This window comes from Oncorhynchus gorbuscha, linkage group LG06, assembly GCF_021184085.1.
Source record: "Oncorhynchus gorbuscha isolate QuinsamMale2020 ecotype Even-year linkage group LG06, OgorEven_v1.0, whole genome shotgun sequence".
Classification (NCBI taxonomy): Eukaryota; Metazoa; Chordata; class Actinopteri; order Salmoniformes; family Salmonidae; genus Oncorhynchus; species Oncorhynchus gorbuscha.
This window is the reverse complement of record NC_060178.1, coordinates 41,659,427-41,667,500: the sequence shown is the minus strand read 5'-3', so window position 1 is coordinate 41,667,500 and position 8,074 is coordinate 41,659,427. Positions and strand designations below refer to the sequence as shown.

The 8,074-nt window shown below is 41.7% G+C and overlaps 1 protein-coding gene across 1 annotated transcript; it reads left to right on the top strand.

Annotated features, from left to right (window-relative positions):
• On the top strand, window positions 1-6,183 carry LOC124037144 (transmembrane 4 L6 family member 4-like). The gene is made up of 5 exons (XM_046351804.1): window positions 1-310; window positions 1,075-1,164; window positions 3,751-3,896; window positions 5,173-5,347; window positions 5,710-6,183. The coding sequence occupies exons 1-5, from the start codon at window positions 137-139 to the stop codon at window positions 5,728-5,730; spliced, it is 606 nt and encodes a 201-aa protein (XP_046207760.1). The 5' UTR covers window positions 1-136; the 3' UTR covers window positions 5,731-6,183.
• The last annotated feature ends 1,891 nt before the right edge of the window (window positions 6,184-8,074 follow it).

The window sequence follows — 8,074 nt, the reverse complement described above, 5'->3', positions numbered from 1 at the left end:
GACAGGTACAATCCTAGATAGGAACCTTTTACGGAGGACGTACAGTTTAGGTGTGTACGAGTTTGTGTGGGAGCCCTTTGGACTTTAGAAAACCCCTTTTGGCCCTGTGTGACTGTTTTGGCTGATAAGGTGAACCATGTGCTCGGGTAGCTTTGCCAAGTCCCTGGGCATCACCTTGATCCCCCTGGCCATCTTGTGTGTGCTCAGTAACATCCTGCTCTTCTTCCCTGGGGGGCTGGTCGCTGACGACAATGACCATATCACTAAAGAGGTGTGGTACTTTGGGGGCATCATGGGATCTGGGGTTCTGGTAAGTCAGCTGTTATGGAAGGGATGGAAAAGGGCTTCTAATAACTCTCTAATGTACACATTTCTAATTTCAATGGTTTTACTTGAATATCTCTATTCAAACATGTGGAGAAACATAGAAATGTACCAATATTGTCTTGAGCCTTTCAGATAAACAGTTGAACAGTCAGGCAGACACATACAGTTGTGGCTGTAGCCTATGCGGTGTGTTTAGGAGCCCGTCTCTGCCTACAATACAGCTTTAGTGAGATGAACAGTCCTTTTGAAAAGCTTTGTTTCCTACTGCGAACTAGACTGTGGATTTTGGTTGAGAGGCTGGGAGTGGGTCAGATGTAAATCATTTATAATGTATTATAACTTCATAATAGTATATGAGGTACAATTTGAAACGATCAAAATGAAAGACTGAGGTGGGCTTGAGCAACATGCTTGTGTTATTCCAGCATTCTTAGAATGTGATGAAATGTTTCCAGCGTTCAAAAGAGTGCCACGCTGTTTTTGCTTCTTTAAGCCAGCCTGCCGTTGTCCTTCCTGTTGCCGATGACAGACACAGTAGCCTCCCTACTATTCGGATACAAGCCAATATGGTTGTCTGTGCTAGAGTGAGCATTTACAAAATGGAGCGCAGTCTTCCTGGTCTTATCTAAATGGTTGTATAGCGTCTTTCTGTCCAGATCTTAATCAATAGTTGTGTATCCGAATGGTTGTGCAGATATTGTTGCGGTCTGATTCTAATGATTGTGTGCTGTATATCTTTCTGAACAGATGACCCTCCCAGCACTGGTCTTCATAGGACTCAAAAACAATGACTGCTGCGGTTGCTGTGGCAACGAGAGTTGTGGAAAGAGATTTGCGGTGAGTGACGTTACATGGAGAGAAAAAAAACATGCAACTTAATAACATATTTATTTAGTTAAAGCATGGGGCAGTAGGTCAACTCAGTACAAAACCGCTATGGGGATAGAAAATCACACCCTAAGCAGACCCCAGCGGACACCAAATGAAAAGGGCGACGGCAGACCACACAGAGTTCCAACCCGACAGAAAACCTGCCTTTGCGATACATGAGATTGGTTTACAAGATGTGTTAAAAGAAATCCTTTCAGATAATATACCATATCACCCAGTCATCATCATCATCATCACAATATCCTCACCAAGACCCCTTCAAACTGGTGCACAGTCCAGCTTATTGTCCACTGTATGCTCACATATTGAAAGGATCTCTTAACAAATTGTGTAAGTCAATCTTATCTGATTATGTATCATGAAATAGAAGCACACTTCAATCAATAAATCACATTTCTTTCGCGAAGCTCTTTTTATATCAGCAATTGTCTGTGTTTTACAGATATCAGCCAAAAACCTACAATGAATAGAGGGTGCAAACACTTCAAGACCGTAAGGTCAGGTGGCTTTTCATGCTTTAGGAAGTCAGGGTATGTGTGTGTGATGGTAAGAGACATGGCAGTTAGGGATCAGTTCAGGTCACACTAGGTAGTCAGCAGCACGGGAGAGGCAGCCCAACCAGGTGGATTGGGGACAGGCACAGCCAGGAATCATCAGGCAAGGGTGTCCTCGGGCGTAGAGTGAGATAAATGGGCTAATTAGTGGGGGCATTCAGATCCAATGTTTTATTGATATTCATTCTTTATTGACTATTAATTACACTTCATATTACACACGTTTATGAACATATCCTTTAATAAATCTCATTAACATAATTTCACTTCATAAATGTTACATTTTTCTTATTAAAAGTTGTGAAGGGTTTTCTAAACAAGTTCAGGCCAAGAACTGCTTGTTCAGTAAGCACAACTTTTATTTTGAAACTATCAGACCAGCTGTGAAAAAAAAAGTGCTGCAACCTGATTGGCTGAATGCGATAAGCAACATCCGGGACTAAGCATTAGGCACTCAAGTATGGTGATGGAAAATTGTGTTTCACAAAGAAAGTATGGATATTTTCCCACCATCTCGCTATTAAATTGATTTAAGGAGGAAATTAACTCCTTTGCAGCCTGAATGGAGAATGTTTTATGTATGAACCTGTGCACGGTGGATAGGAGTGTACAGTCGGCTGCATACATTCACTTTGGATGGTAAAATTATGACTCAATATCGCCATCTGTCGACCTTCGGCTAGATGCCGCCAGACCCCTGGTGGATTGGGCAAGTACACAGTTAGGTATTTCCTGCCTTTTGCTGTCATATGCTGGAGAAACAGCTTCCACAATCCACTGGGAGAGACACTGTTTAGAAAGCGCTCTACCACGAGCCGGATTAGAAAAAAATAATTTAAAAAATTGGTCACACAAACTGGTCCGCTCAAGTCTGCTTAATGCTTATAGTATGCTTAATGCTCTTACCGGACACAGGGCATGTACCGCTCTGCTCTTTAGAAGAGAACAGAGGGAAAAAGCTCAAAAGCTAGAGACCTGTAGGGCATAGTCATGACCTTGGAGGCGAAGGTCACAACGTGACTTTAGAGTTGCCAAAGGAGCACATTATACAGGAGGGATGAACGGGTGGAGATCTCCCACCACCTGTAGCTGAGGCCAAAGCCACGAGTAGAGCGGTCTTGTAGGAGAGGATCTTCAGATACACAGACTCAAATGGGGCATCAAACAGCACATCCAAAACCCAAGCCATATCCCATATAGCCGCAATAGGTTTAGAAACCGGCCTGAGACAGTGCACACCTTTTAAAACCTCACTGCCAGGGGAAGAACGCCCCAGGAAGTGGCATCATCAATTCTCAAATGAAACGCTGAATTAGCTGCCATATACACCTTCAAGGGAATTAAACTGCGTTTCGTGGTTTATCGCTTGTGGAAGGCGTGGCTTCCGGTGAGGCACGGTGTTCACTGGCCTTGTCAGGCGTGATTCTAATGTTCTTCATTAGAGGGAGTTACCGCGCGAACACCCAACGTACGGAGTTCACCGACCGAAGGGAAACAAAGAGCAGGCAGTGAGCTACAGCGCTCTCTTACCACCCGACTAATAATATTATTGATCTCATACTGGTACCATACTGCAGCATTGTTTAGGACGGTGCCATTGCTTTCAACAGATTTTGGGGCAAAAGGATCAATTGATTGATTGTCCATTGTTCCATTGGTTGGCTCAAGGAAATAATTATTTTGAACTGTTGCTGATATATCAAGCTGATATGCTCACAGAATAAGTAAGACCTAAAGTCCATCCTGACCTAGGATCAGGAGGCCAGACCTGTCCGTATAATCTTATCAATTATGGTCTGAAAGCCAAACTGATCCTTACTCAGACGCTGTATGGACACGGGCCCTGGACACTAGTGTTAGTCCACTGAGTTAAAAGTAGGAGGGGCTAACGAAGTCTATTTGAGTCACTTGGATGGCCTGGGTTCAATACCCAGATTGATTGAATTGAACCTCGACCTGTGATCTTTATTTTCCTCAGATGTTCACCTCGATCATCTTTGCTGCGGTGGGGGTTCTGGGGGCTGGCTACTCCATCATTGTGTCTGCTGTTGCCATTCATAATGGACCAATGTGCCTCTATACCAATGGTACAACAGAGTTATGGACCAACCCCTTTGTTGACGGGTAAGAACGGTTTTACCACTCAAACACATTGTTGTTAATAACCTCTTGAAGCTAGAGGGCACTATTTTTATGTTTGGAAAAATAACATTCCCAAAGTAAACGGCCTATTTCTCAGGACCAGATGCTAGAATATGCATATAATTAACAGATTAGGATAGAAAACACTCTAAAGTTTCCAAAACTGTCAAAATTTGGTCTGCGAGTTAAACAGAACTTATATTGCAGGCTAAAACCTGAGGAAAATCCAATCAGGAAGTGCCCCTGTTTTTGAAACCTCTCTGTTCTTATGCATCCCTATTGCCCATTTAAAGGGATATCAACCAGATTCCTTTTCTATGGCTTCCCTAAGGGGTCAACAGCCTTTAGATGTAGTTGCAGGTTATTATTTTGAAGAATGAGCGTGAACGACCACATTGCGTAAGTGGATAGATGGGGGCTCTCAGTGAGTTGTGCGCAAAAGGCGGCCATTGTTACTCTCGGTCCTTGTGAAAAGCCAACTGTCCAGGTCGATATATTATCGAATAGATATTTGAAAAACACCCTGAGGATTGACTATAAAAACGTTTGTCATGTTTCTGTGGACATTATGGATATAATTTGGAATTTTTGTCTGCGTTGTCGTGACCGCTCTTTCTGGTGGATTCCTGGGCATAACGCACCAAACTAACGGAGGTATTTGGATATAAAAAATATATTTATGGAACAAAAGGAACATTTGTCGTCTAACTGGGAGCCTTGTAAGTGAAAACATCCGAAGACCAAAGGTAAACGATTAATTTGATTGCTTTTCTGATTTTCGTGACCAAGTTACCTGATGCTAAGTGTACTTATTGTTTTGCCGAGCGATCGCTAAACTTACAAATGCTTGTATTGCTTTCGCTGTGAAGCATAGTTTCAAAATCTGAGATGACAGGTGGATTAACAAAAAGCTAAGCTGTGTTTTGCAATATTGCACTTGTGATTTCATTACTATTAATATTTTCTAGTAATATTATTTGACTGTGGTGCTATGCTATTTCCGTCATTAAAATGTAAATTAATTTAACATTTTTGGACATACGTTTCTCTGGATTTTTTTGTTGTTATTCTGTCTCACTGTTCAAATGAACCTACCATTACAATTATAGACAGATCATTTCTTTGTCAGTGGGCAAACGTACAAAATCAGCAGGGGATCAAATAGTTTTTTTCCCCTCACTGTACCTCTGTCACTCAGATAAGATTCAGCACACTGCAATGTATTTGACTTTTTGCTGAACTTCACCATTTTCACCAGTGACTACCTGAATAACCACACCCTGTGGAAGGACTGTACAGCACCTGAGGGCATTGTGACCTGGCACCTGACCTTGTTTTCCATGCTGCTGGTGATGGGCCTGCTGCAGGCTGTACTCTGCGCCATCCAGGTCATCAACGGACTCATCGGTGCCATCTGTGGAGACTGCTGTGGGGTAGGAGGACCAACCCTAGTCTTGAAACACCACAATCTTAAATAAACATCTAGCCCATATGCCAAATTGGGGGTCACAAATACTTTTGCTCTAGTGGAACATACCTTTTAACTAATTGTATTCTAAAGCCCAGAGCTGGACTGGACCTGCCCACATCTAACACTCAATAAGGCTAGCCCCCTATTGACATTTTCACCCACCTGTGTCACTGACCTCTCGGGCCATGTGTTGTCTGACCATGAACTCCAGTGAGCTTAGCAACAATTACCTCATCCATGATTGTCACACTAATACACTGTATAAATATGTTTGTATTTGAATAAAAGTTGATTTGAAAGTTTTGTCCTGTGTTTGTCTTTCAGAGTACTGATGGTGCAGTCTAAGGATGTTTGAGCCTCTCAGAAGACTTGTTATAACTGGCTTTCTATGAACAATTTCCTACCTACCTAACTTGATGGCCTTTTGCTTTATAGAAAATATTAGATTTATTTAAACGAAGATAATACTTTTAACGTAATCAAATGTATTATTCAATATGTTTAAAACATGAGAGCAGTTTTTACAAGTTATATTATAATTTCATATTATGCACGATAGACATGTCCAACAGAACACTTGGCATCAATTAAATCTATCAAATATGTATCTTTATTTAATTGAAAATCATTTTAGCTATTTAAATACACGAAGAAAAAAAAAACTTCATAAAAGTTTGACAGAGTGAGTGGACCACACCTGCGTTGGACTTATTTTAGTAGGCCTGTGGGTTAAGTTAAGAATTTGTTCTTAACAGACTTGCCTAATTCAATAAAGGTTCAATAAAATACATTTAAAAAGTCGTCTTATAACTTTATTCTGGCTACGTCTTAATGGAGGGACACGGCTAGCTTCCCGCCGCTGTGTCACGGCATGGGGTTACTGAGGAGTCCATGACATTATGAGGATGTTGATTGCACTATATTATACAAACACACAACATTGGGTCTCCAACCCAGACCCGCTTTGCATTAAACATGTTCGAATGGTAGATGCAAAGATTCTTGGGCTTGCAAGCCTCCCCCTTTTTCCTCCAAACATAACAAAGGTCATTATGGCCAAACAGTTCTAATTTTTTTGCATCAGACTAGAGGACATTTCTTCAAAAAGTATGATCTTTGTCCCCATGTGAAGTTGCAAACTGTAGTCTGGAATTTTTTATGGCGGTTGTGGAGCAGTGGCTTCTTCCTTGCGGAGCGGCCTTTCAGGTTATGTCGATATAGGACTTGTTTTACTGTGAATATAGATACTTTTGTACCCGTTTCCTCCAGCATCTTCACAAGGTCCTTTGCTGTTGTTCAGGGATCGATTTGCACTTTTCGCACTTCTCAGGAACGCGTCTCCTTCCTGAGCGGTATGACAGCTGCGCAGTACCATGGTGTTTATACTTGCGTACTATTTTTTGTACAGATGGACGTGGTAACTTCAGGCATTTGGAAATTGCTCCCAAGGATGAACAGGACTTGTGGAGGTATATACTTTTTCCCCCTGAGGTCTAGGCTGATTTCCCCATGATGTCAAGCAAAGAGGCACCGACTTTGAAGGTAGGCCTTGAAATACGTCCACAGGTACACCTCCAATTGACTCAAATTATGTTAATTAGCCTATCAGAAACTTCTAAAGCCCTTACATAATGTTCTGGAATTTTCCAAGCTGTTTAAAAGGCACAGTCAACTTAGTGTATGTAAACTTCCGACCCACTGGAATTGTGATACAGTGAATTATAATTGAAATAATCGGTCTGTAAACAATTGTTGGAAAAATGACTTGTGTCATGCACAAAGTAGATGTCCCAACCGACTTGCCAAAACTATAGTTCGTTAACAAGAAATTTGTGGAGCGGTTGAAAAATGAGTTTTAATGACTCCAACCTAAGTGTACGTACACTTCAGACTTAAACTGTATATGTGTGTCTGTTTATGTATACAGTCACTAACTCAAATTATTTTTTATATTTTCTACATTGTAGAATAATACTGAACACATCAAAACTATTAAATAACCCATATGGAAACATGTAACCAAAAATGTGTTAAATCAAAATAGATTTTATATTTGAGTTTCTTCAAAGCAGCCCCCATTTGCATAGTCTTGGCAGTCTCTCAACCATCTTCACCTGGAATGATTTTCCAAGTCTTGAAGGAGTTCCCACATATGCTGAGCACCTGTTGGCTGCTTTTCCTTCACTCTGCGGTCCAACTCATCCCAAACCATCTCAGTTGGGTTGAGGTTGGGTGATTGTGGAGGCCAGGTCATCTGATGCAGCACTCCATCACTCTCCTTCTCGGTCAAATAGCCTGTACACAGCCTGGGGATGTGTTGGGTCATTGTCCTGTTGAAAAACAAATGATAGTGGGACTAAGTGCAAACCAGATGGGGTGATGTATCGCTGCAGAATGCTGTGGTAGCCATGCTGGTTAAGTGTGCCTTGAATCCTAAATAAATCACTGACAGTGTCACCAACAAAGCACCATCACACCTCCTCCTTCATGCTTGGTGGGAACCACACATGTGGAGATCAACCATTCACCTACTCTGCGTCTCACACAGACACAGGGATTTTGGAACCAAAAATCTCACATTTGAACTCATCAGACCAAAAGGACAGATTTCCACCGGTCTAATATCCATCGCTCGTGTTTCTTGGCCCAAGCAAGTCTCTTCTTATTGGTGTCCTTTAGTAGTGGTTTC

Coding starts and splice junctions, on each gene's coding strand:
- LOC124037144 (XM_046351804.1), top strand. CDS start 137: ATGTGCTCGGGTAGCTTTGCCAAGTCCCTGGGCATCACCTTGATCCCC. Junction 1,165..3,750: donor GTTGTGGAAAGAGATTTGCG/GTGAGTGACGTT, acceptor TATTTTCCTCAG/ATGTTCACCTCGATCATCTT. Junction 5,348..5,709: donor TCTGTGGAGACTGCTGTGGG/GTAGGAGGACCA, acceptor TTTGTCTTTCAG/AGTACTGATGGTGCAGTCTA.